This window comes from Diabrotica virgifera, chromosome 6 (genome assembly GCF_917563875.1).
Source record: "Diabrotica virgifera virgifera chromosome 6, PGI_DIABVI_V3a".
In the NCBI taxonomy this organism is placed as follows: Eukaryota; Metazoa; Arthropoda; class Insecta; order Coleoptera; family Chrysomelidae; genus Diabrotica; species Diabrotica virgifera.
Window position 1 is genome coordinate 77,619,044 of NC_065448.1, and position 27,905 is coordinate 77,646,948.

The window sequence follows — 27,905 nt, forward strand, 5'->3', positions numbered from 1 at the left end:
TTTATTGTATACGATTTATTAAAAAAGTACCAAGTTATCCTTAGAATCTAAAAAATCATCAGGTCTCTGTAACACATCGGGCGCCATTTTATATTTACAAAAGTTGATACTTCTTTGCAAATATTCATAGCTTAATCCCGCGTCGTTGTCGTCTGTATACATGTCACAATTTTTGGAAACTTCGAACTTAATCCACTTATAGTTAGCACATCTTCGAACTCCTGGATAGCTCTGAATGAGATGAAGAACGGTTGGATGCGACAGACCAAAGAAGTCGTGACCTCTCGGCCTTGTACTAACTACGTTCAGTGATAAAGAATCATTAATACTCTGCAAAAGAAGAGAATGGCATACATCTGGAGTGTCGCCAGTAATTGGGGGGCGGTGGTCATCAGAAGCTATTTCAAATCTGAAACAAACGTATAACGATAAGAACATAATAGTTGAATATTTTTAGAATTAGAAATGATGAATAGTATAAATATATATAATGGTATGCATGCTCAGTCCGTTTTGTGATACGAATATTCTTTGGATGTCAGGATACTCTGGGTTCTTAAGGGTTCTCAGAATACTTAAAAGAATATCAAAAGAACTTTGACAGTTTCTTAAATGAAGAATTTAACAGAAAACCAGTTGAGTTAACGGAGACAGTAACAGCAATATACCCAAAAAACATGAACGAAAAAAGGTATTGAAAGTTGTTAGGTCGTATAGCCAGGGATTCGAAGCCAGCAGGCAATAGACCAATAGGAAGGCCCTTTAAAAGGTGGCGAGGTAGCTGGCAGTCAACATCACAGCTACGAATACAAGCTCAAAATCGGTTAAGAACAGGCCAAGAGGCCTAATATAAGAAGAAGAAGAAGAAGAAAGTCGTTAGGAAAATCAGTTGGACCAGATGATATTCCTGGGGAAGTATGGATATCTTTAAAAGAGACAGGAACAAGTTGGCTACTAGGTTTGTTTAATATAATTATGGAAGTGGAACAAATGCCCGACGAACGGAGAACCTGTGTGGTCGGCGGACAAAAGTAGACACAAACAAATTCAACCCAAATAACTCGACAGTTAGGAAAATTAAGGGAACTTGTTGCACATGTTATTATCTATATCTTGTAGTTTGGGTTTATCTATTGTATGTATTTAGTGGTTGGTGTTTTATTGGAAGTCGCCCCCTCTTCCAAGGCAAATGTTCCGCCACTGCTACTGAAGCGCCTTCAGAAAATTGAGGAACAACCACAATAAGTGCTGCTAGAGCAGAGCAAGACATCTCACGTTTTCACGCATGCAGAATAGAGTGCCTCTAAAAATCATTAGATATGACGATGAAGCAGTAGTTTTTGCAATTGGCTTAAGTGATTTGCAAAGAATAGTCTTCAGCATATCAGATATGAGTAGATTAAATGGACTTGATCTAAATCCGAAAAGAAAAAACAATCATCAATCAATGCATCATATTTTATGTCGTGGACTAAAGACCTATTAGGATACTTCAGTAACAATTACGGAACATTTGCCTTGGGGGAGGGGTGGGACTTCCAATAAAACACCAATCCCAAAATATATCAAATAGATAACCCAAACTACATAAAAGACATAGGTAATAACATGTGCAATAAGTTCCCTTTGTTTTCCTAACTGTCGAGTTAATTGGGTTGAATTTGTCTGTCTGTAGTAAGTTGCATGTAAGCTTACATATTTCAAAGTGTAATAATCATGTTTAAACAATTTTTTCTTTAATTCTGCACCGTATTACTAGGGGAATTCCCCTATTCGCCCCCCTATTTCCGCCACTGTTCAGTAGTTTTCTAAAGATAAGGTGTAACTGCAGCTATGCTGGTATTGGATAAGTGATAAGCATTCATGGAAGCATGATACCTAATTGTTATGTCACTCTAGCAGTACATTTTATATCGCACTTCTTCAGTTTTCTTAGGACTTTTCGGAGGTTTTCTGAAGACTAAAATAAGATGCATCTATTTTTGACCAGGAATTCATATGCAACAACCAAATATGAATGAAGAAAATGAGTCTGTCTTCATTTAGTAATAGATATTTTCATTCACTTGACCGTGAATTAGTGCACTTAACGTAAACAGAGTACCTGAATTTAAGAACTTCAGAAGGCTGTAGCTCGAGAATAATAGTTTTTCAGACCCAGGCGCCATGGACTTTTTTAGGCCCGTATTCATAGTCGAAACTCAAGTCAGCGTCGATGCTTTAGACCGACCGTGAAAAAAATTTGTATACAAATTTGTTCAAGGTCGGCCTTGAGCATCGACGCTGACTTGAGTCTCGACTATGAACACGGGCCTTAATCTACTCACTGAGAACTATCATTGACCAAAGTTTCGCTAAATTTGACCGGGACCACTTTTCCATAAGGAGTGTTGCGGGGTCCTTCATTTGCATATCTCAACCGGTTTTAGAGCAATAAATAAATCGTCAGTTTGTACGAAAAAATTTAACATCCTGTATCTCGCATACGAAGCATTTGCAAACATATGTTTATAATGCAAACGGTCATTATTTTTTCATGCATTATCACCCATTAAAGTTTGTGGCACATATTTAGAAACAGCCTGTATTGATGAAGAATATGGCTAGTTGTTGAAGTCCTAACTTTTTTATTAACCAACATGCGAATAAATCAAAAAGCAGAATGTTAAGAAAACCTGAGGCTATATAGTTGGGTTTAAATTTCAATATTTTATAAAGGCTAGAATATTCCACAGGGTGTTGTGAACATGGAGAAAAAAGAATAAGGCTATTAACATATTAAAAAAATTACTTAAATCGGGCAACAGGTTTAGGACATACGACATCAGAAAGAGATGAGACATCAAAAATGACCCATTTTTTGGGGTGCCCGTTTTTCGTGCCGGTCAGTGTATAACGATAAAGCACAGTCAATAAACTTCTAGTTTACGAGTATAACATTATAATGGGAATTTTTATTAACGCTAATAAAATATTTTAATATTTCAAAGTGGTGCGTTAATTTCTGCTTAATAGACAAAAAAATGTTGATCAAAGAGAAAGATCTATACAAATGAGACATCGCTCATTTGGAAGAAAAGTGTCCCAACTCAAAAAACAACTTTTTTCATGGGACACAGGTAAAGATTTAAATGGTAACTGCTAAAATTTATAAATTAAATACGAAGAATATGGATAAATGAACGTTTCTAATTACTGTGTAAGACGCAAAACAAAAAAGATTATATCTGATTTATTAACATAAAAAAAAGATCAAAATCTGGAGTTGTGGCACTTTTCTTTTAAAAGATTGATTACTTTTTTTGTAAAAAACAAAAATGACTGGGACACTTCTTGAAATACAACGGTTTTTGTGATATATAACGATAAATTAACGTCGAATGTCAGAGCATTACTGAAAAGTATCATTATTCCGGAATAAAAGTGTTCATTTTACCGCCAAAGGTATAATGACACTACCGCCATCTTTCGAAGTTGGAAGTAAACATATATGTGACATTTTGCCTGATAAAAGTGTAGGATATTTGGAGTCAATTTAACAAGGTAACTAGAAATCCACATAAAGATTTCCTGTAGCTGGCTGTATACCATTAATTACAAGTAAAATTTAATAAAAAATTTTGGCTTGGTAAAAGATATATTAGTTTAAAAAGCCCCTATAGGGCTACAAACATAAAAACAAAACATTTTCGCTCTGTAACAAGAGCATCATCAGTGTTACAAGATAACTAGAACTATGCATTTTTTGAGTTGTGTCACTTTTCTTCCGGATGAGCGTCATGTAATGATACTAATAATTCTCACCTAGGTATATCATTGGCATCTGATATCTTGCAAGTGTAAACACATTTCTGCGTTGGATCCTTTAAACTACCATATACCCGTGTCGAAACATAACCTACTGGATAAATTGCATTTTCCGTATGAAATTCAGACCTCGTATGAACTACTTCTCCCAACGAATGCACTGTCAACCGGCCTAATTCGATAGGAAATATCGGTTTGCCATTATGATCAACAGGTACGGGCTGAATTATCTTCTTTCTGCCTTTCGATGAACTCTTTCTTGACTTTAAACTTGATGAAGAACGTCTATCTAAAAATAGAGTTGACATTGTTAAGAGAACAATAATTTTTACATAACCATTTATTTCTAAATCATAGAGAATACCTATGTTCAAAATTTGATATGTTGGTTTAAGAATAATATGTAATAGTTATTAAAACTTTGTGAGTAATAATATGAACGCTACAAATATGGTTAGATAAGTATATAAAAAATAAAGACATGAATATGGTTAGATATATAAAATATAAAGACTACCAATAAAGACAAAATAAACGGTTTCGTTTTGATTCAAATCGAATCTCTTGCCATCCTCTGACACCATGTTTTGGGGTCTACCCCTTATCAAAGAGCCTTTGCAAGAAGACTGATCTGAATCAAAACTCACCGAGAATGGGTAGACTGAGGATGATGGTTAGACTGACCTCTAACGGGGAACAATGAAATGAATTAAAATTCGTGTCAACGACGAATCAAGCAAGCTGTGAGCCCAGATATATAAATATCAAACGGACGACGCTTACGAAAAATTGCATCTCAACTTGCCTATCCCAATCGTCATCATTTTTGTACCCGTATACTGAGTAAAGTGTAAAAACAAAATAAACGGTTTCGTTCTGATTCAAATTGAGTCTTTTGCCATCCTCTGACACCGTTTCCGGGGTCTACCCCTTATCAAAGAGGCTTCGCAAGAAGACTGATCTGAATCAAAACTCACCCAGAAGATGGTGTAAATATTCAAATATTCGTTTCATACATATCGTTTCACTCCATCTACTGAAATACTTTTAAGGTTGCAATATTACAGTTTTCTGAGGAACAAGATCGATGCATAATGTATTTTGTTAGTAAGACAAACACAAAAATGAAATTTTTTGAGTTAATACACTTCTGAATGTGATGTGCGATATATGTATATTATTCTGACTCGAATCGAGAGTATGTAGTATGTAGCAATGAGATTAAATAATGATACTAATCTGGTTAAAAAGATTTCTGTGCTGTAAGTAACACAGTTTATCCCAAATCCTTTTTTTTTTTTCAGTGCGTCATTAATTTTGATGTATGATTTTAAGAATGTCAAGAATCACTGCATGACATTTTTGTTAATCTGACAGTTGTCAGAATATTTTATTTATGTTTATACAGTACGTAAATCGTTCTGCTGGACATAAAGAATATACATTGAGATCATTGTGACAACTGCGCTAACCTGTGTTAGTTGAAACTTCTGTTCGAGTATGAGTTTCTGGTGCAATAGCTGTTAGAACGAATAGAATGAGTGATTTTGAATGCAAGGCAGTCCATAAATAAATCAAAAACAAAGATTATGACTGATGAATTAGTAATTTTAATTTAATTTTTAAAATATCTTTTATTTAAAAATTTATTTCCAAATTAAACAGACAGAGTTTTCCCATTAGGTCAAAAATAGTTCTACTAGAATGGCATGTTTTGACGTTTATTTGTGTCACCCGAAATTAATTGTCAATTTTGAGGTTAATGCCCCTTAATGCTAACAACTATTATTGTCATTGAGAGAGCGAAGTTGCCACAATTATCTTAATATAATACAATGTATGTATTTTTGTATCTAAATATATACAATGTATGTTCCCTATGTCCAGCTGAACGATTTACGTACTGTATAAATAGTATTTGCCAGAATATACGCCATCAACGCCAGAACAGGATATTACCTCCGAATTCGATCCAACTGCAAGATTTTAATGAAATTTTGGGAATAGCCTCTACTTATCTCCTAATTCAAAGTCTACCCTATACACTATGGCGCTTTTATTTTGGGGGCGGTTCCCACCACTTAAGAGGAGTGGAAAAGTTTTTGGTCAAAATAACCACGGAAGTGGATAGAGAACCTAATTCGAAGCAAAAACTGTTCTATAATTTTTTTTTAAACCTCAATACTTTTTGAGTTCTTCTTGGTTGAAAATTGGCTATTTTCATTGAAAAATGACACCTTTTCGGACGATTATTTGCGGATACCTTAACCCTTTCGATGCGGCTCTCTCTCCGGCGATACTCATGCCCCAGTGCGGCTATTTCTGACGTCAAAACGGTCGGCCGCTTTCGCGCTAAATAATGCGACTAAATGATTCTTTATAACGTTGTTTTATATAAACAAAATAATTGGGTAATTATTTATAATTTTTTTTATTTTTTTTTGAAACAAAATAAATTTTACAAAAAAATACAAAAACGCTATTGTTTAGAAAAACTTAGGATAGAAAGATAGATAAAACAAATTAAAAAATTATTGCACATATTTTTGCATTCAAATTCAATGTAAACAAATGTTAACAAAACAAATAAAAACAAAAAAATTATCCATAACAAAAAAACAACAAAATTATCCATAACAAAAGAAAAACAAAATTATCCAAAACAAAAAATAAAACCAAATAGTCATTTGTTATGTAGAACTTACTTTCTAAAAATGTTTGATGGTGTGAAATCTTTCAAAACAATTCACAACACATAAAGGCACATTGCACTCACGGCACATAAAACTTGTTTCTTTTCTTTTTTTGTTTTTGGCACACACAACACATTTTCTTAGTCCAACTTTCCTACTTGTTGTGGGAGGTACATGCGACGGAAAATGCCTACAAGTAAGCCGCAATGGATTGTCGTCGACTGATCTTCGACCTGCTGACGTGCGCATTTTCCCCTTGTGATTTTCTTCCACTATCTGTTGGATGAGTGTCAGTTGAAATTCTGCCAACGAAGTTTTAGTTTTTGCTACTATATTATTCAAAACGTTTGCATTGAGCAGAACCATATCCATAAGGTGAAGGAAAACTTTTTTGTACCATTTCGCAGTTTTTCGGACGCACTCTACTGAACTCAGTAGCATGTCCGTCTTGTCTACTGCACCCATAAACTTATTGTATGCAACAATACACTGGGGTTTTACAATTGTCCTCCCAGTGAGGCGATCTTTTTTACCAGTTTCCATACCGGTGTTGTTATGTAAGCTCGTAAGCATGTATACTTCTCGTTTATCACAATATTTTAGCGACAACAATTTGTCATCACTTCGGAAACTCCATTCTCCTCTCTGAAGCTTTTCTGCCATTTGCGGCATATATTTTCTATTTTTCCGCACAGTTCCACACGCATTTGTAGCTCTATTATACAGCCATACAAACAGACTGGGGCTTGTATACCAATTGTCACAATACAAAGTATGACCTTTATCCAAATAGCGTGCCAAAAGCGTTAGCACCACATCGCCAGATTTACCCAAATTACAATTATTCGTTTGTAAGTCAGTTGTTGCTCCAGTATAGACAACAAAATCGAGAATGTACCCAGTCACTGCGTCGCATAAAACAAAAAACTTTACACCAAATCGATGTCTCTTCGAGGGTATGTACTGTTTGAAAAAGAGTCGGCCTTTGAAAAGCAAAAGGCTTTCATCTATGCACAATTCTTTATGCGGCTTGACAGCGTTTCGGAAAGCATCACGTACGTGGTCTATTACTGCTCTAATCTTGACCAAACTGTCGCCGTTTTTTGGCAGATTGTTGTCCGAGAAATGCAACATTCGCAAAATCAGAAAAAACCTGTCACGCGACATAAGCTCAGAAAATGCTGGAGTAGATAATAGTGTGTTTGTTGACCAGTATTCACTGAGGCGCAATTTTTTTACACGAGGCATCAGATATGTAATCCCAAAAAATAACCACATCTCATTGAAATCTGTATCTTTCCATTTCTTCAAACGTGACTTAGCGGATACTTCCACATGTTCACAAACGTAAATATAAAATATGTTTGTTTCCGTAACTATATGATTTACTATATTGTCCGTAAAAAATACTTTACAAAAATCCAAAGGTTTATTTTCAGCAGTCAGCCCATCAATTGTGCAACCAACCTCTGACGAGTCAAATGCAAATGTTTTTGGTAGAAGGTCTTTTTTTTTCCAGAGAAAATCGTAGGTATTATTCGATGTTTGGTCTTCGGGCTCTTGAGCAACGTCCATTTCTTCATCGGAATCTAAAGCATTTTGCGTATTTTCTATGTATTCGTCTTCACTGTCGCTTCGAGTAAGAATTTCAAGTAACTCTTTTTCAGTATAAAACTGCCCCTTCTTAGGTCTTGGTAACGCTTTTGAAGGCCCCGGTTGCTGCTCGTCCATTATTTATAAAAACTAATAGGACGATACTGATGTAAAAATGATGCAATACTAAAGTAAAACTGATAGAAATCGCAATGTTTTCGTGTTGGGACAAGCATCGGCAATGAGTGAATAACAACATCTAAACGCAGACGTAAAGAGACCGCCCACTACTCAGCAAGCGCTAGCCCCGCCTTGAATTACCCACAAATGAACACGTGCGCAGGAAACTGCAATTGTCGGCCACAGCACTTCACGGCAAATCAAAATAACTAAATGACGTCCATAGCACTGTAGGCACGGCAAATCAAAGACGTCAAATGACGTCCGCAGCATTCAAAGGGTTAAAAACTATTCATCTAACTAAAAAAACCATATAAAACATTTTTGTAGCTCATAAAAAATCAAAGAGATTCGTTCCTTCATAAATCTTCTAGTTATAATACAAAAACAGATATGGTAGGTGAAGAGTTTTTTTTGTACATGCTCAAATCGGTGTATTCAACTTGAAATAACAGTAAAACGGTCGATTTTAGGTGTATAATGGTACCAATACCTTTTGTAGTGCTTGAAAATACCTTTAAAATGAGCAATATTAATTGTCGATTACATTCAAACTAAACGAGATATGCTGCAAAAAATTTGATGACTAATGTATTTTAAGAAAAAATGAGAAGTATATTGAACTCCATCATCCACCAGAATTTAAATGCATCGATTTTCTTCTACAATACCTTTTACTATAGTGTTATTTTTATGTTAAAAAAATTGGACGGGTTTAAAATGAATGTATATAATGAGAAGTATATTTAACTCCATCATCCACCAGAATTTAAATGCATTTATTTCTATGTTCAAAAAATTGGATTAAAATGAATAGTTTTTGAAAAAAACTAAAATCAAATTATAGAGCGCATTTATAAATTTTCTTAAAAATCTTCGTTTTTCTCCTTGAAACTTGAAAACGATAAGAGATGCAGTAATGAAAAGCCAAAACAAAATTTTTATCTAAAAAATTCCTATACTTTTGCACCGTATCTTTTTTCGTATCTTTTATCATTTGCTAGTAACATTCAATTTAAACCCGTCCAACATAGAAATAACACTATAATAAAAGGTATTGTAGAAGGAAAACGATGCATTTAAATTCTGGTGGATGAGGGGTTAAATTTACTTCTCATTTTTTCTTAAAATCGATTATTCATCAATTTTTTTGCAGCATGTCTCACTTAGATTGAATGTAATCGACATTTAATATTGTCATTTAATATAGTCTTTTCAAGCACTACAAAATGTATTGGTAGCATTATACGCCTAAAATCGACCGTTTCTCTTTATTTCAAATTGAATACCTACCTTTTTCACCTACCATATCTCTTACTGTAGTATAAGCAGAACATTTGTGAAAGAACGAATCTCTTTGTTTTTTTATAAGCTTCTAAAATGTTTTATATGTATTTTTTTTATTAGATGCATGGTTTTTAAGGTATTCGCAAAAAACCGTCCGAAAAGGTGCCATTTTTGAATGAAAATTTTCAACCACGAATAACTCAAAAAGTATTGAGTTTTCAAAAAAGAATTAAAGAACAGTTAATGCTTCGAATCAGGTTCTCTAGCCACTTCTGTGGTTATTTTGACCAAAAAATGTTCCACCCCCTTGAAGGGGTGGGAACCGCCCCCAAGATAAAAAGCCCCATAGTATATAGGGTAGACTTTGTTTCTTGATCTATTTCCTACTTACTGTGCAAATATCAAGTAAATCGATGTAGTAGGATTGAATTCGGAGCCAAATACCCTCATTGACTGCCCTAATAGTAATATTTAAAATATTTTAAGAAAAAATAAATAAATATAGAGTACAATTTCACTTCACTATACAATGTCCGAATACCTATACCAATGACATAAAATATTTCTGGAATATGGAGGTAAACTACACTATGTTACACTAAGTAAGAAATAAGTTTTCAATTTAAAAATCTTTTAGTAATGTGTTAATATTTTTAAATATTATTAATATTGCTATTAGAATTAAAAACTACTTCATATTACACTATGTTATTTCGAGCAACTATGTTTAGCCTGTGTTTGCAACAAAGTTGAGAGCACTTAAGGATATTAATAAAAATCTTATATATCACATAATGGGTTGAAAGACAATATGCCCATCTTTTAATGATAATATATTGCACCTCCGCGCAAACAGTGTCATAAGTCAAAAAAGCAAAATATTGAGAAAACAGCGTTTAAAATTTGTGCTAGAACTTTTCCGGGTTTAATTCAAAAACTATTAAAATCAGTATAATAACTATTTTAGTCAGTTACAAAGGTTTTTAAAGCTCTACAAAATAGTGTAATATTTCTGCTAAAAATATTTAAAAAATATGTATATTTTTGAAGTTATACTTCTTTAGGCGCGATAGCTAGTGAATTTTTATTATTCTGCGCGCATGCGCAGAGACAGTACGTTGTTCGTTGCTAAATCTTTTAAGTTATATGTATCAGTCCAAAAAAGGTGTGGAAAAATATATTAGTGTTTTTAGTAAATATATTTATTATAATTTTTGTGTTTTTGGATTTGTCTTCCTCGGGAGTAAGGTAATACGTATTATTAAAACATTTTGATTCAATACTTCTCTTAATGTCAATTCGAATCGAGAGGTCCCGGGTTCAAATGCAGACAACTGCTGTCTTTTTTTTTTAATTTTTGCATTTTTGGAAAGTGGTAAGTAACTATTAAACTCAGTTTAATATTTAATAAAATAAAAATAAACTGTTAAAAATATTTTATTTCGCTGAAATCATACAGGGTGTTTCATTGGTAAAGTAACATACGTTAACTGTAGAAAGAGGATACTTAGGCGGTCTCAAAAATACCATACTTAATGGGTCTTACTCCATTAATAACAAAGATACTGGGTGTTTTAGCTATTTTGCCATTTTCTTAATTGGTTCATAACTTTTTGACCACACTGTATATTTATTTTATATTTGGCACGCAAATACCATTTAAGGCGTACAATAAATTAATTTATTTACACTTGTAAAAAATCCAGGTCCGGCTTAAATAATATTAAAAAAATGTTCCGACCCCAAAACAACACCCTGTACATTAAATTTTTTTAAAATGGATTTTTCAGTTGAAAAGAGGATAAAAACTAAATTCAGTGGTATACTTTGAATTTTCGGCAAAATGATTTTTCTGGTGAAATTTGGAATTTGAATTCTGAAATTAATTGAATTGCGAGAGCTCTAAGTAGAAAAAAAAATTGAAATACAGCTTACAACTTGTCAACCACACTGTATATTGATTTTATATTTAACACGCGAATATTCTTTTAGGTGTATAGTCAATTAATTTAATTACAATTATAAAAAATCCAGGTCCGGATTAAAAAATATTGTATAAATGTTCCAACTCAAAAAAACACCTTGTATATTAAATTTTTTTAAAATGGATTTTGCATTTGAAAAGAGGATGAAAAACAAAATTAGTGGTATACTTTGAATTTTCGGCAAAATGATTTTTCTGGTAAAAATTTGAATTTGAATTCTGAAATTATGTGAATTGCGAAGCTCAAAGTAAAATAAATTAAAATATGACTTAATTTTAATTAATACCATTATTTAATCTAAATTGGTAAAATATTAACATTTGCACACATAAAAATAATTTTTGATGACCCCCTTTGTGGCTCAGTGGTAAGAGCGCCTACCTTTGGATCGAAAGGTCCGAATGGTCGTGAGTTCGAATCTCACCAGGGTCAGAAATTTTTCGTTTATTATAAATTAATAAATGAAAATAGTTTCTGTCCTTGTGGGATCGGTACTCACCGGAGGGACCGCAGACGTTCGGATACAATTAGCGTCTCTTTGCAAAGACAATGACGTCGATTTTGCAATGTAACAAGACACTTACTCAACACACACAGTACACAGTACACATGACGCTAGGTACCTAACTACAAAAATTTACCGTACCTACGTATAAAAAAAATAATTTTTGATGGTGGTAATTTTGAATAAGTACTTTAGTCTTGAATAGTGATTATGCTGCAAATTTTCGCTGTTTTTTTATAATTTTTAGCTATTTTGTTGATTAGTGATGTGATCCTTTATTGTTTATTCATTATTTAAAGATGAATATTCGCCAAAAACTATTTTTCACACATAATAAAAAAACACTAAAATATTAACATTTTACCAATTTAGATTAAATAATGGTATTAATTAAAATTAAGTCGCATTTTAATTTTTTCTACAAGAGCTCTCGCAATTGACATAATTTCAGAATTCAAATTCAAAATTTTACCAGAAAAATGATTTTGTCAAAAATTCAAAGTATACCACTAATTTTGTTTTTCATCCTTTTTTCAAATGCGAAATCCATTTTAAAGAAAATTAATATACAAGGTGTTTTTTTGGGTCGGAATATTTACACAATATTTTTTAAACCTGACCTGGATTTTTTATAATTGTAAATAAATTAATTGATTGGACACCTAAAGGAATATTCTCGTGTTAAATATAAAATCAATATACAGTGAGGTTGACAAGTTGTAAGCTGTATTTCAATTTTTTCTACTTAGAGCTCTCGCAATTCACTTAATTTCCGAATTCAAATTCAAAATTTCAGCAGAAAAATCATTTTGCCGAAAATTCTAATTATACCACTGAATTTAGTTTTTCATCCTCTTTTCAACTGAAAAATCCATTTTAAAAAAATTTAATGTACAGGGTGTTGTTTTGGGGTCGGAACATTTTTCCAATATTTTTTAATCCGGATCTGGATTTTTTACAATTGTAAATAAATTAATTTATTGTACACCTTAAATGATATTTGCGTGCCAAATATAAAATAAATATACAGTGTGGTTAAAAAGTTATGAACTAATTAAGAAAATGGCAAAATAGATAAAACACCCAGTATCTTTGTTATTAATGGAGTAAGATCCATTAAGTATGGTATTTTTGAGATCGCCTAAGTGTCCTCTTTCTACAGTTAACGTATGTTACTTTCCCAATGAAACACCCTGTATAATAGAAGTATAACTTCTTATGTGCGTACAAGGTACACACACATTCTTTTTTTGTGTTGTGACACTATACAAATAAAATAACAAAAAATTTACAAATATTATTTATCAAAAGTGGTTCTTGCAGTACAGAATATAATATCACTATTATTATCTGGTTAACAGACTTATACTTTTTAATGAAGGAACTTTAAATACAAGTAACAACATTAAACACAAAATACTGCAAAAAGAAAGATAAATAAGTGATAAATGTGTCACTTTTCTTGAGCACATACCCAGATTTTTTTGAATAAAGTAATCACATATACAGTCTTAACTCGACAAATGACGCTTCATACACATCTTAGATGGACAAATGCTTTGCACAAGACGATATGTGACACTGTTTATGTTCGCACACTGCACCATTGATTTTGGTTAATCATATGACACTAGTGTCATCTAACTACAAATACTTGAACTATAAACGTAACATTTCTTGAGATAACAGTTTGTAGTTTTATTAAACTGTTGGTGCAATAAAACCGTTTAATTTATTTTTTTTTTTTAGTTGTGGCACTATTTGAGCGGAGGTGCCGATATAACCAATTTGTATAATCCAACTAATAAAATAAGTGGATTAAAGGAACTTGTTCAAAATAACACCAATACATCATTTTCGAAGTTCTTAGTATAATAATTAAGGATGTATTAGAGCGAAAGCGACAAACTATGATACACTGAAAGAAGGGTTTGGGATAAACTATAGCTAGTGTACCTGAAGAACTCATATGCACTTTCTTTTTAGATTTCTTCTCTGAAACTGAATTGTTGGTGTTGGATGAAACATGGGTTACACTCGGTCGACTTACAGGACCATCTTTAGCTGCATTCTGTACTTCTAAAGCTACTTGAGGTTCATATTCACATAATTTCTTTAAAAGAAATTTCCGTTCTTCTTTTTTGATAATTATATTCATTTGGATTTCCTCCAATTCGTCTACCAATGCCGCATTTTCCTAAAATACAAGATTGCATATAGAATAGTAATATGCTTTATTGTCATTGAAAATTTTACACTTTTATGGGCAAAGCTTACAAAGAATCAAAGAAAAAAAAGTATTTTCAAGATATAGTGGCACAAACTCGGAAAATTATAAGATTTACTGGGTATTCCAATTCCCTGAGTTACTGGTTATCTGGCAACATGTAGAAGTTTGGATCAAGGAAAAGTACTAGTAGTCTAGGATTTTTTCCTGGCTATCCAATGGCGACCTTTACTTTAACCTTGACCTTCAACGGACGTCATCTTCAAGAGTTTCGAGGGTTTTCGGCATTAAATTGATACAAACAGATTACTCATGGGTTTTTGGGATCGCTATACACGAATATGCTATCAGAATTGACCTCCGGAGGACGTGGTGGCCAGGGCCACTGCTGGGGACGTCATCTTGTAGAGTTTCGATGGTTTTCGGCATTTAATTGATGCAAATGAATTACTGGAGGGTTTTTTGAGGTCGTTAAACACGAATATGCCACCAGAACCAACTCCCGGAGCATCTTGTTTCCAAGGTCAATGAAAGGCGCTCCTGGAGTTTCGAGGGTCTTGGTACTACATTAATGCAAACGGATTAGTTATTGGTTTTTGTGGTTGCTGAACAGGAATACGTGATCAGCACAGACACAGGAGCAGCTGGTGCCTAAAACAGGTTATCTTCTGCAGTTAAAAACGTAAGAGTAATCCATTTGATTTCTTCATTTGATTCCTCCGAAACTCCAGAAGATAATCTGTTTTAGGCACCAGCTGCTCCTGTGTCTGTGCTGATCACGTATTCGTGTTCAGCAACTCCAAAAACATATAACTAATCCGTTTGCATTAATGTAGTACCAAATACCCTCGAAACTCCAGGAGCCCCTTTCATTGCCCTTGGAAACCAGGTGCTCCGGGAGTTGGTTCTGGTGGCATATTCGTGTTTAGCGACCTCGAAAAACCCTCCAGTAATTCATTTTCATCAATTAAATGAAGAACACCATAGAAACTCTAGAAGATGACGTTCCTTGCAGTGGCCCTGGCCACCACATCCTCCGGAGGTCAATTCTGATATCCCTTGTAACTCTAGAAGATGACGTCCGTTGAAGGTCAAGGTCAAAGTAAAGGCCGCCATTGGATAGCCAGGAAAAAATCCTAGACTACTAGTAATTTTCCTTGATCCAAACTTCTACATGTTGCCAGATAACCAGTAACTCAGAGAATTGGAAAACCCAGTAAATCTTATAGTTTTTCGAGTTTGTGCCTCTATATCTTGAAAATCGATTGAGTTGTGCCCATGAGAACTTTTTATCAGGATGTTTCAAAGAGTATTTTCCCAAAGTATGAACGAAATCCACTGGGACCTAATTTTCATAAGGTTTGTGCGGGGTACTTTTACTAAAATTACATACTTAACATGTTGACGGACAACAACGTCTATAGACGTCTAATTTCCATTAATGTAGCTTATACATTTGATGCAGTGTCCGTCAATGTGTTAAATCGTCAATATTATAAAATAAAAGATAATGAAATAAAACAAAAACAATCTATTCCAAAATCTAAATAAATTGCAAGTTGCATAATCAACCTTAGGAGCTAATAAATTTAAGCTGCTGCATGTGACACCCAAATATAGACAAAAATACTAGTTGTACATAAGAGTACTGTAATTTCTTAGTTATTCATTAACAATTCTTCTACTGAAAGGCCTTTGTTATTTTATGGAACTTGGGGACAGATGTTGCAGATTTAATTTTTAATTTAATATATTTATATATTTTTTGCAGGACATGATATAGATTTCTTTATAGATAGTGAAGTAGTCATGATTAGGTCTTGCTGGAAAGACATGTAGATATTTACGAACTAAGCAAACAAAGTTTCTAAAATAATAAAGAAGGAAGTTTTGAAATCATGTGATCTTTGAAGTGGCTTCTGCAATGTGTTAATCTTCTGAGGCCCAATACATATCTTACTGACCTTTTTTGTAACTTCAAAATAACATTGGATTGTATGAAGCCCAAAAAGGAAGACCATAATGAAGATGAGACTTGAGTAAAGAAAAATATGTTATGTTGGAAGATGCTAAATTGATTTCCTTCAAAACAGATCTTAGTGCATAGCAAGCTGCAAATTAACAAATCTTAACAAATCGATATGAAGTTGAGGTTGCAGCCTAAAAAAATACCAAGAAGTTTTACAGAATTTAAGGTACCTATTGATCTGGTACTATACAATGAACCAGGGGAGGCCAAACAAAGATATATAAAGTAGCGAAACAAAGAGCAAATAAAGCAAAAGATTTTGATCAAATTAGTTGTATCTGAGATGAACATAATAAAATACTGTAGGATTGTAAATAGTTTACCTTATATTTTAAGTTCCCCTGTATATCATTTTTCTTAATTATTAGTACGAGAACGGGATAAGGGTCTCACATATGGACGTTGGCACAGATGTGCAGAAAGAATTGGGGATTACGGCGACGGTAGTGGACTACTTTTAATTTTTGTAGTTTTGGGTTATTGGAAGATGTCGGTATATGCTTTGAACCAATTTTAATTGGGTTGTTTCACAGGAAAAAGGAGATTAGCCTAAGACGGTTTGTTTTAGCGTAGGGAAAGAGAACGAATACATTCAGTCGATTATAACATCACAGCGACGACAGACGCGCTCTTAGATACTTAGAAAAGACGAATTAAGACGGGTATTATATTGATTAGACGCAAATTATCTATAAATACATTTCGTTTTTGTAAGAATAAGAACACGTAAGATTTTGGTCGCAATTACACACTTTTACATTTCGTCAATTTAATAGTATAAAATAATTTAATCATCTATTTTATTAATTAAAACTGTTAAACATCAAACGGACTTTTATTACGATTGTCTTTAAACAAAACCTACATCTTGGGGGCTCAATCGCGGATCTAAGAAAGACAATTTCGTCGTAAAATTCGCGAAATACCGTAAAGTGACGTGTAATTAAAAAATCGGCTCAGGTGACGTGGTGTGTTTGTTCCAATATTTTAAAAGTAGTCAAGACTTGGTCTGGTGTCTGGAAATTAGAAATCTGACCAAAGATTATTTTTTTCGAGCTGTGAACTGGAACTTTGACGATAAACAGTGAATGTTGAGAAAGAACTATCATAAATTATTTAACGATTAACTTCTTTTTGTGTTTTTTTCATTGTTTCTTTTTGTTTATTTATTTTAAATCATAACTTTGTTAGTATTTGTAGTAAATATTGATAATTTTGGAGTAAAAGCGACTACAATTATACAGTTCACAATAATACAATTTGCACACGGGAAAAAATAATCTAACTTTTTACTTAAAAGATAATCTATCTTTTTATTTTTATTTTTTTTATTTTTTTATATACTTTTTTAAAATGCAGTCTAAACAAACTCTTAGCGATTTTCCAAAAATTAGTTTAAACCTTAAAAATTCGGCATTAAGTGCTGTTAAGGCGTTGCATGTTGTCGCGTACGGGGATAAAGGGTTGCCACGACAAACTAGGAAGAATTTGCGGAATTTTACAAATTTTGCGTGGGATAAAGAATCCCAGCAATATTCCACAAAAATAGACGACATTAAAAACAAACTAAGTATGCCTAACTTAGTAGCAGTTTGCAGTGTTTTAGATCTGAACTACACTGGTTCAGAAGACGACGTGATTGAACGTATTTGTTCATTTTTGAACGACTTCAATCTTGAAGACGAGAATGACGATGAAGACGAAGACGCTAGCGATGATGACGGTGATAAAGACGTTTATCACAAGGAAAACGGTAAAGACGTTACCGAAGACGATCGCTATAATGAAGATAACGACGCAAATAGTGATAAAGACGCTTATCACGAGGAAGAAGGTAAAGACGTTACCGACGACGATAATAATAATGACGATATGGATGATGAAAGGACGACGGATTTATTTACGAGGAATAGATCAAAATCAAACAAAATGACAAGAGGTAGACTGAATGAGAGGACAGTATAAGAAATTTCGACGGAAAAGACGATTATCCCATAGGAAAATGGATCGCTGATTTTGAAGAAATTTCTAATCTGATGGGATGGAATGATTTGCAAATGCTAATTTTTGCTAAACGATCTCTAAAAGGAATAGCTAAACTGTATATACAGTCAGAGAAATGAGTTAATAGCTGGAAGCTCTTGAAGAAGAGACTGACAACAGAGCTTGAGAACAAAATAAGTAGTGCCGAAATACACAAAATGCTGATGAATAGAAAGAAGAAACAAGGTGAAAGCGTACAGGAGTATGTACTAAAAATGAGAGAAATCGGTAGCAGAGGAAACATCGAAAATGAAGTCATAACGCAGTATATAATTGAGGGAATTGAATGGTGGGCTACAACAACGTTGTAAGCGACAGATTGGGTCAAAGTGAGGTTTTAATGCAATATTATTGTATATCCAATGACCAATGCGAGCATCTTTCAATCAGGCTAAAAACATTTTACCTTCCCCGAGTTTTTCGTACCGCAATATTGGTATCCGTATTGTCATAAATGACTTGTCAATAAGTTTTTTCCATCTCCTGCATAATCTTAATTCTGTCGCTTACAACATTGTTGTAGCCCACCATTCAATTATGGACGACCCTGCTAATAAAGTAATACTTTATGGTGCCAAAAATTTCAATGATTTTAAAGAGAAGATTAAACTGTACGAGTTGATGAAAAAACAGACGACGCAAAAATCAGTTAAAACCGAGACGCATAAAAAGACGTGGACGAGCGAGGAAGTAAGACGAGATGAAAGAAGAGCGCCTCAAAGTAGGAATAAAAAGGAATAAAAATGTTTCAATTGTGGAATTCAGGGACACAGATCGACGGATTGTCCTGACAAAGCCAAGGGAGTGAAATGTTTTCAATGCCTTCAGTTTGGACACAAGTCTTTTCGATGCAATAAGAAAGAAGAGAAAGCATCAACTTCTGGACATGTAAATATTATCGACGTTGTACATAAAAACTCTTTGACATTGAAGTGTGGAAAAATATTACTACGTGCATTATTTGACACAGGAAGTGATAGCAGCGGAGTAAGAGAGGATATTTTCAAAAAACATTATGATGGTATGATTCTGTCACAAAACGTATTAGATTTAAGCGGATTAGGAGGTATGAGAGTTAAAACTTTAGGTTCATTTAATAAGATGGTAGAAATTCAAGGAGAAGATTTTAATATTTTATTTCATGTTATTCCAAAAGGAGCACTAGACGTTGAAATTATTCTCGGAAACAATATACTGAAACAAGCAGAAGTTACGATAACCGAAGACGGAATAATTTTTTGTAAAAAGGAAGTAGATAATTTTGTAAGGAGAATTACAACGGACGAGACGACAGACAATGACCTACAGCTGAACCATATAAAAGATCAAAATATTAGGACGGAAATAAAAGAATTAGTCGAAAAGTACGAACCTTACAAGACAAAGGCTACGGATATCAAGATGAAAATAATCTTAAGTAGTGAGGAACCGATACATCAACGACCAAGGAGACTGTCAATACCGGAAAAGCAGGAAGTGGGCAAGCGAATTGAGGAATGGATAGAGAAAAAAATAATTAGACCTAGTACATCTGATTTTGCAAGTCCAATCGTGCTTGTCAAAAAGAAAGATGGACAGACGAGAATTTTCGGTGATTATCGAAAACTTAACCGTAATATAATTAAAGAAAGATTTCCGTTACCTTTAATAGAAGACGTATTGGATCGGTTACAGGGTGCAAAGTATTTTAGTACAATGGATCTAAAAAATGGATTTTTTCATGTACCCATAGAGGAAGATAGCATTAAATATACAGGATTTGTCGCACCAGATGGGCAATACGAATTTTTGAAGTGTCCGTTCACATTGTGTAATAGTCCTGCGGTGTTTCAAAGATTTATTAGTCACATATTTAGAGAACTGACGGCCAAAAACATAGCTATGTATTATATGGACGATATAATAGTGCTAAGTAAATCTGAAAAGGAAGGAGTCGAACATTTAAAGCAAGTACTCGAAGTGGCTAGGGACTATGGCTTAGAGATAAAGAAAAAAAAGTGCCAATTCTTGCAGAAAAAGGTTAGTTTTTTAGGATATATTATCGAGGACGGCAAAATTCAGCCTTCAGATGAAAAAACAATTGCCATAAAGAAGTTCCACGAACCAAAGAATTTTAAGCAGATTCAGTCGTGTTTAGGCCTGACCGGATATTTTCGCAAGTTTGTACCGTCATACGCTACGATAGCTAAACCATTAAATGATCTACTCAGAAAAGATCAAACATTTGATTTTGGAGCAAAAGAAAGACTAGCATTTTTAAAACCTAAAGAATTGCTTGTTAATCAACCTGTATTAGAGATTTATCACCAAGAGAGAGAAACAGAATTGCATACAGACGCCAGTAGTTATGGATATGGAGCATGTCTTTTACAAAGATCGGAAATCGATAATAAACTTCACCCAGTTTATTACATGAGCAAGAAAACAACTCCAGCCCAGGAAAAATATACGAGTTATGAGCTAGAAGTGTTAGCTATAATTCAAGCGGTGAAAAAATTTCGCGTTTATCTACTCAGACTCAAATTTAAAATAATTACAGATTGCTCCGCCTTTACGAAGACGATGAGTAAAAAGGATTTAACTACCAGAGTTGCTAGGTGGGCATTACTACTGGAAGATTATCGATACGAGTTGGAACACAGAAAGGGAACAAGGATGGCTCATGTGGACGCGTTAAGTCGATATCCGATGGTAATGGTAATAAATGAGACGGCAGTATTACACGAACCAGGATTCATTGAAAGGATAATAAATGCTCAAGAAGCTGATGATCACATTCAAGCAATAAAGAAAATATTAGCTACGGAATCATACGAGGGCTTCTTTATAAAAAACAATATTTTGTTTAAATACGAAGACGGCAAGGAAGTGTTAGTCATTCCGAAAAGAATGCAAACAGAAGTAATTAGAAACTTACATGAGGTAGGACATTTTGCTGTAACAAAAACACAAGATTTAATTCGAAGAGAATGTTACATTCCAAATCTTAGAGAAAAAATCGAGCACTGTATAAGGAATTGCGTTAAATGTATACTTGGAAGCAAGAAAGAAGGCAAAAAGGAGGGTTTGTTACATCCGATAGTAAAAATCGATGGGCCTTTACAAATGGTAGGGGAGCAAAGTATGCTAAATGTGCAGTCACTCGAGGGCTTTGGGGACCTATTGGGTTGTGAAGAGTAGGTCCTAAAACCAAAAAAAGTTAAGTAAAGTTTTCCATTTTAGTGGGCGCTTGCCATTTTTTAATTTAATTTTCCATTTCCAACAATCGTTTTTTTCCGATTATAACGCCATCTATCCATAATTCGAAAAAATGTTTCGAATCAAAGTTACTTATTTTTACGTAAGGAATACAAATCTGCAATAAAAAAATGAGGGCTCCTATTTAAGATTTTAAAGTAACCCCCCACCCCACATCCATGGGGGGTCGTGTTTGGTACCATTCGATAGATTTTTCAAAAATATTGAATAAGTGTATTTTACAGTTTTTCGATCTGATGTTCATTTCGCGAAATATCGCGGGATTCGTATTTAAAATATTAAATTTACCCCCCACCCCTCTCCGTGGGAAGTCGTGTTTGGTATCATTCGATAGATTTTTAAAAAATATTGGGCACATATTTTTCAGTTTTTCGATCTGTCATTCATTTCGCGAAATATTCGCTTTTTTCTTGTGAAACTTTGGGACTCACCCATTTCCTTACGCCAGGCTCAAATCGTCAGATTTTTGAAATATACACTCTTTTGCATGTACTTAACTTACCTTATCTTAATCTGACAATTTCGAGTTTTTTTAAGGATAGATTTTTTTTTTCGGGCCCCCCTTAACGAACTCCCCTGTGTTAAGAGCCAATATATGGTAGAGGTACATCTGCAGGGTACCAGGTTTCTCCCATATGCTAATCTGACGCGCTCGAGTAACTGCAAAAATCCCCGCTTGGGCTCCCCTACCAAAACGTTTCATGTTGACCATTTAGGACCCTTAGCTACGACTAACAAAAACTATAATCACATTCTGGTGATTATTGACGATTTTTCGAAATTCGCATGGTTTTACCCTACAAAATCAACGAAGTCGAAAGAAGTTATAGAATGCATGAAGAGACATCAAAAGGATTTTGGAAATCCGCTCCGTATAATATCTGACAGAGGTACCGCATTTACGGCGAAGGAATTCGAAGAGTATTGCGAAAGTGAACATATAAAACATGTAAAAATTACAACAGGCGTACCAAGAGGCAATGGACAAGTAGAACGCATCAATAGAACGTTAATCCCAGTATTAACTAAACTCAGTCTAGAGGAACCGACGAAGTGGTATAAACACATTCATAAATCACAACAGTTCTTTAATGCAACTTATCAAAGAAGCATAAATTCGACGCCGTTTGAAGTACTGTTCGGAACGAAGATGAAGAACAAAGAAGATCTGAGGATGAAGATCATAGAACAGGAGATAATTAAACAATTTGATGAAGATAGAGAGATGCTGAGAAACGACAGTCGACGTCAGTTAGTCAAAATTCAAGAGGAAAATAGACGCAGATATGATCTACGAAGAAAAAGGCCGAGGATGTATAAAAAGGTTGACTTAGTGGCAATCAAGAGAACACAGTTTGGTGGAGGACTCAAACTGCTGAAGAAATATTTTGGACCGTACGTGGTAGTACAAGTGAATCCAAATGACAGGTACGAGGTAAAGAAATCTGGATACCATGATGGACCTCAGAGCACTTCAACGTGTGCAGAGTACATGAAGCCGTGGATAGATAACTACATGGAATCCGAGTCGGATTCCGAACAGGATGGCCGAATGTAGGATTGTAAATAGTTTACCTTATATTTTGAGTTCCCCTGTATATCATTTTTCTTAATTATTAGTACGAGAACGGGATAAGGGTCTCACATATGGACGTTGGCACAGATGTGCAGAACGAATTGGGGATTACGGCGACGGTAGCGGACTACTTTTAATTTTTGTAGTTTTGGGTTATTGGAAGATGTCGGTATATGCTTTGAACCAATTTTAATTGGGTTGTTTCACAGGAAAAAGGAGATTAGCTTAAGACGGTTTGTTTTAGCGTAGGGAAAGAGAACGAATACATTCAGTCGATTATAACATCACAGCGACGACAGACGCGCTCTTAGATACTTAGAAAAGACGAATTAAGACGGGTATTATATTGATTAGACGCAAATTAGCTATAAATACATTTCGTTTTTGTAAGAATAAGAACACGTAAGATTTTGGTCGCAATTACACACTTTTACATTTCGTCAATTTAATAGTATAAAATAATTTAGTCATCTATTTTATTAATTAAAACTGTTAAACATCAAACGGACTTTTATTACGATTGTCTTTAAACAAAACCTACAATACTAATTCACGAAAAGAATGTCAAAAAGAGATGGAAAAAGTAATTCGACAGTCTATTAAATGAAGAATTTTTGTAGAAATCCAGTTGAGTTAACTGAGACAGAAACAGCAATAGTTAACCAAATAACAAATGAGAAAGTGGTTCAAGCACTTCCAAAAATAAAGAAAAGAAAAGCAGTTGGACCGGCGATATTCCTGTAGAAGTGTGGAGAGCATTAGAAGAGACAGGAGCAAGTTGGCTAACAGGTTTATTTAATAGAATTATGCAAGTTGAATAAATGCCAGACGAGTGGAGAAGCAGTATATTAGTACTTGTTTACAAAAAAACAAGGGAGATATACAACAATGCATAAACCTCCTGGGCCATAAAACTACTTAGTCACACCATGAAAATATCGGAAAGAGTAATTGATAGATGGTTACATGAAGAAACCAAAATATCCAATAATCAATTCGGCTTTATGCAGGGCAGATCAACCAGATGCAATTTTCATTATAAGGCAGTTAATGGAAAAATACATGAATAAAGAAATAAAAGCCCATATGGTCTTCACTGATATAGGAAGGATATAGAGGAACCATATATTGTCTTCATTGATCTTGAGAGAGCATATAATAGAGTTCCTCGAGCGATTCTATGGTGGGCACTAAACAAGAAAGGAGTTCATGGTGAATATGTAAAGATTTTGACAGATATGTACTTATGAGGGAGTAACAATTAGTGTTAGGTCAGGTGTGCGAGAGACTGATAAATTTCATGTGAAAGTAGTATTGCACCAAGGTTTGGTGCTTAGTCCTTATTTATTCTTATTAGTTTTAGATCAGATAACAACGAAACTACAGGGTAACATTCCCTGGTGCTTAATGTATGCTGATGATGTTGTGTGAAATAGATGAAGGAGATTTAGAACAAAAACGGACATAGTGGAAACAAGCTCTTTAGGAAAAAGGTTTAAAACTTAGTAGGACAAAGACAGAGTATTTGGAATGTTCATTTAAAGTGGAGTTACTACAAATAAAATGATATCGCAAATATTGCAAATAAAATGAATAAAATGATATAAATGATGATGAACAAGTTGCTGATATGAGCACATTGTGTAAATGTTAGGGTATAGAAAGTCTAAGTAATGCTCACAATCTTATTGAAGGTTTTTATTTAAACAGTTTTCGGGTGACCGGTTTCGGCGTTTACAGTTTATACGCCATCATCAGGCCCATTAGAAACTGAACAAGACAACAGTACAAGAAAAAAAAATACAGTGTACAATATGATGTTAAATTGTAACATTGGGCCCAAGTGTCTTCCTTGATTTCAAACTCGAATGAAAATCCAAATATGTGACTTTGTTGCCTAGGTGTTCAGATATTACTCTCACAAATCAAAAATGTGAATGAGAGAAGTCAAAGTAGCTTATTTTAATGCAATGCAATAAAAAACAAAAAATATGACAAAAACAAAGTTGGTTATTAACTGCACAGACGAAAAGAGACTAACAAAACATATATCACTATGTAAATTAACTACATTTGTATTGCCAATTGTGTGTGATTAAAGGGCAAATCCTTTTAATCAGGTCTAGGAAAAATTATTAAAATAATTCAGTAAAATCATTTTATATAAAAGACAATTGGCAATTGGCAGTGTACATTGTACACTGTATTTTTCTTGTACTGATATCTTGTTCAGTTTATAAAGGGCCTGATAATGGTGTATAAACTGTAAACGCCGAAACCAGTGTAAACTGTAAACGAAAAACCTTCAATAAGATTGTGAGCATTAGACTTTCTAACCCTAACATTTTTTGATATAAATGAGTTTTAAATACTTGGGATTGGCATTACAGAGTAATGGGGAAATCGATAGGGATGCACGTAATATTGCCAATTGTGTGTGATTAAAGGGCAAATCCTTTTAATCAGGTCTAGGAAAAATTATTAAAATAATTCAGTAAAATCATTTTATATAAAAGACAATTGGCAATTGGCAGTGTACATTGTACACTGTATTTTTCTTGTACTGATATCTTGTTTAATTTCTAAAGGGCCTGATAATGGTGTATAAACTGTAAACGCCGAAACCAGTGTAAACTGTAAACGAAAAACCTTCAATAAGATTGTGAGCATTAGACTTTCTAACCCTAACATTTTTTGATATAAATGAGTTTTAAATACTTGGGATTGGCATTACAGAGTAATGGGGAAATCGATAGGGATGCATGCAATATAATTAGGGTCGGATGGATGAAATGGAAGGAAGCGAGTGGTGTAGTGTGAGAGATATAATCTTCAGAAAGCTGGAGAGAAAATTCTATAAAACGTACAGTCAGCTATGATATTATAATGGCAGTAAAAAAGAAAGAGGAACAGTAAATGCATGTGACAGAAATGAGAATGCTTAGATGGATTAGACGAGTAACAAAAAAGGATCAAATAAGGAATGAGTATATTAGGGGCCATGGATGAATTCCACATCCCTGATAAACTGATAAGATTGGTTAAGGCTACAATGCGTAAAGTTGTTTGCAAAGTCGAAATACAGGACGAACAATCACAGGTGTTTGACATGCGTGTTGGGTTGCGACGGGGAGATGCACTGGCGTGTCGCCTCTTCAACATAGCTCTGGAAAATGCGGTCAGAGATGCACAACTAGACAACAGAGGAAATATTTTTAATAAATCATCCCAAATTTTGGCATATGCAGATGACGTGGACCTAGTTGCCCACACAACACGCAAACTAGAAGAAATGTATACCACCTTCTCAAATGCCTCAAAAATATGGGCCTGAAAGTAAACGAGGAGAAAACTAAGATGTTGGCATCAACACCTAACAATAGAGCCTGAAACATCGGTCACCAATTCACTGTTGATAACTCTACCTTTGAAGTGGTAGACAAATTCACATACTTAGGCTCCCTAATCACCAAGGAGAACGTCATGATGGAAGAAATCAAGCGAAGGATAATCCTAGCGAACAAATGCTATTTTGGACTGAGTAGACATATGAAGGGCCACGGGAAAGAACGATCAGAGTCCATTTTTGGTCGAAATTTAAATATTCGCACCATATGTTAGCTTTTCGTAGAAAGAACCCAAGAATGGTTTCGTTTGTCCAATAACGATCACCGTACGTTATAATTAAAAATGTTTTATTTAATTTTCCTGAACCAAAGTATACGAACTAAAACTTTCAAATTGGATTTGTATAAAATGAACAAAATGTGACTCTGATCATTCTTTCCTGTGGCCCTTCATATGAGAAGCAGAAACTTAAGCCAAAAAACAAAAATAACCATATACAAAACCCTTATACAACCAGTCTTGACATATGGATCAGAGACATGGACCATCTCCAAGGGAGATGAAAACCTCCTGCTTATATTTGAACGAAGGATCCTGAGAGGAATATTCGGTGGCATGTGTGAAAATGGTAGATGTGTAGATGAGGATGGGAGAAAAATAGATGCAGCAAACTGGCAATGGTTGGCAATAGATAGGACTGATTGATGATGATATTAGGGGAAGTCTGGAGTGAGTCACCACCACCAATTGGTGGCAAAGTGAGGGAGCATAGGTTAAGTTGGTTTGGTTATGTTCGATGTTGAGACATTAATCACCCACTACAAAGAATTGCTGAACTGCGAGTTCCTGGAAGAAGCAGGACAGGAAGACCAAAGAAGACCTGGGTGGGAGACACTTAGGCAGAGCATGTCGATAAAGGGAAGTGATGTTGATATGACCTGAGATAGAAACTTATGGAAAAGCGCATTCAGTAAGCTGACCCCGCATAGGGATAATGGCTAAGAGAGTGATGATAAATATGGTACTGATCTGGCCGTTATTTACATGCAAGGGTTGAAGAGCACCTTTATAGAATAATGCTACTGTGCGCTTTTATTTAATACTCACATGAACAAATTCTCTAATATTTCGCTTTAATACCATAAGCTTTTGTTTATATTTCCCCGTCGGACGTTGGAAATTATTTCGCTGCATAAAATTGCTATTGTTAAAATTTGAGTTAGAATAATCATACTCCATTCTAAATAAGTTATCTTTTCAGTCACAACCCGTAAAAGTAATTATTGCTATATTGCAATAATAAACTTATTAAATTTATTAACACATTTGTAAACAAAAAAAAATATTATTCTCTTAATGTCAATTGTCTTGTCA

The 27,905-nt window shown here is 34.1% G+C and overlaps 2 protein-coding genes across 2 annotated transcripts; both read right to left on the minus strand.

Annotated features, from left to right (window-relative positions):
• Positions 1-27,905, minus strand: LOC114343911 (transforming growth factor beta regulator 1). The gene is made up of 4 exons (XM_028294753.1): positions 27,639-27,905; positions 14,007-14,247; positions 3,805-4,096; positions 1-409 (listed from the first exon to the last, which is right to left on the minus strand). The coding sequence occupies exons 1-4, from the start codon at positions 27,768-27,770 to the stop codon at positions 19-21; spliced, it is 1,056 nt and encodes a 351-aa protein (XP_028150554.1). The 5' UTR covers positions 27,771-27,905; the 3' UTR covers positions 1-18.
• LOC126886448 (piggyBac transposable element-derived protein 4-like) lies at positions 6,049-8,572 on the minus strand. Its single transcript, XM_050653388.1, has one exon. The coding sequence runs from the start codon at positions 8,229-8,231 to the stop codon at positions 6,516-6,518; it is 1,716 nt and encodes a 571-aa protein (XP_050509345.1). The 5' UTR covers positions 8,232-8,572; the 3' UTR covers positions 6,049-6,515.

Bases quoted from the DNA above. Each gene is read 5' to 3' on its own strand.
- LOC126886448 (XM_050653388.1), bottom strand. From the start codon at position 8,231: ATGGACGAGCAGCAACCGGGGCCTTCAAAAGCGTTACCAAGACCTAAG.
- LOC114343911 (XM_028294753.1), bottom strand. From the start codon at position 27,770: ATGGAGTATGATTATTCTAACTCAAATTTTAACAATAGCAATTTTATG. The intron at 14,248-27,638 runs GTGAGTATTAAA...CTTGTATTTTAG, and splicing joins ATATTAGAGAATTTGTTCAT to GAAAATGCGGCATTGGTAGA. The intron at 410-3,804 runs GTGAGAATTATT...CGTTTGTTTCAG, and splicing joins GATGCCAATGATATACCTAG to ATTTGAAATAGCTTCTGATG.